This window comes from Eimeria mitis, genomic scaffold, assembly GCF_000499745.2.
Source record: "Eimeria mitis Houghton genomic scaffold, Emh_scaff408, whole genome shotgun sequence".
Classification (NCBI taxonomy): domain Eukaryota; phylum Apicomplexa; class Conoidasida; order Eucoccidiorida; family Eimeriidae; genus Eimeria; species Eimeria mitis.
This window is the reverse complement of record NW_013572411.1, coordinates 4909-5589: the sequence shown is the minus strand read 5'-3', so window position 1 is coordinate 5589 and position 681 is coordinate 4909. Positions and strand designations below refer to the sequence as shown.

The following is a 681-nucleotide window of genomic DNA, read 5'->3' as shown; positions in this document are numbered from 1 at the left end:
GCTGCTGCTGCTGCTGCTGCTGCTGCTGCTGCTGCTGCAGGTGATGCGGCTGCTGCTGAAAGTGCTGCGACGGGTGCTGCTGCCGATCACTGTAATCGCGGTAGCCGTAAGAGTCAAACCCCTGCTGCTGCTGATGCTGCTGCTGCTGGTGCTGCTGCTGCTGCGGATGCTGCTGCTGCTGCTGCTGCCAGGGAGCACCCGTTGCTGCTTGCTGCTGATGCTGCTGCTTCCAAGGAGCAGCATCACGTAGATGCTGCTGCTGCTGCTGCTGCGGTGGCGGTTTCTGCTGCTGCTGCTGCGGTTGCTGCTGCTGCTGCTGGTGCCATGGGGCTGAAGCTATCGATGGGCTGCTGCCCTGCCAGCTGCGCCAGTCTTGCTGCTGCTGCTGCTGCTGCTGCTGCAGATCATCATGCTGCGCACGCTGCTGATTCATGCGCGGTTGCTGCTGCATGTGGAGCTGCTGCTGCTGCAGTGCAATCTGCTGCTGCTGCTGCAGCATCAAATGCTGCTGCTGCTGCGGCTGCGACCATGAGCCAGAGGCCTCCGCGCTGGGGGCCCCATATCCTGTGCTGCAGCAGAAAAGAGACAGAGACACAAGCAGCAGCAGCAATCAGCAGCAGCAGCAGCAGCAGCAACAGCAGCAGCACAGCTCAGCAGCAGCAGCAGCAGCAGCAGCAGCAA

The 681-nt window shown here is 62.3% G+C and overlaps 1 protein-coding gene across 1 annotated transcript in view; it reads right to left on the bottom strand.

Annotated features, from left to right (window-relative positions):
* The window catches only part of EMH_0011260 (uncharacterized protein), a gene marked incomplete at both ends in the record, with an annotated part of 6815 nt that overhangs the window by 5901 nt on the left and 233 nt on the right, over positions 1-681 (bottom strand). The window contains one exon of the mRNA XM_013499196.1: positions 3-569. Coding sequence (XP_013354650.1) covers positions 3-569 — 567 coding nt within the window. The remainder of the gene's footprint in view (positions 1-2; positions 570-681) is intronic.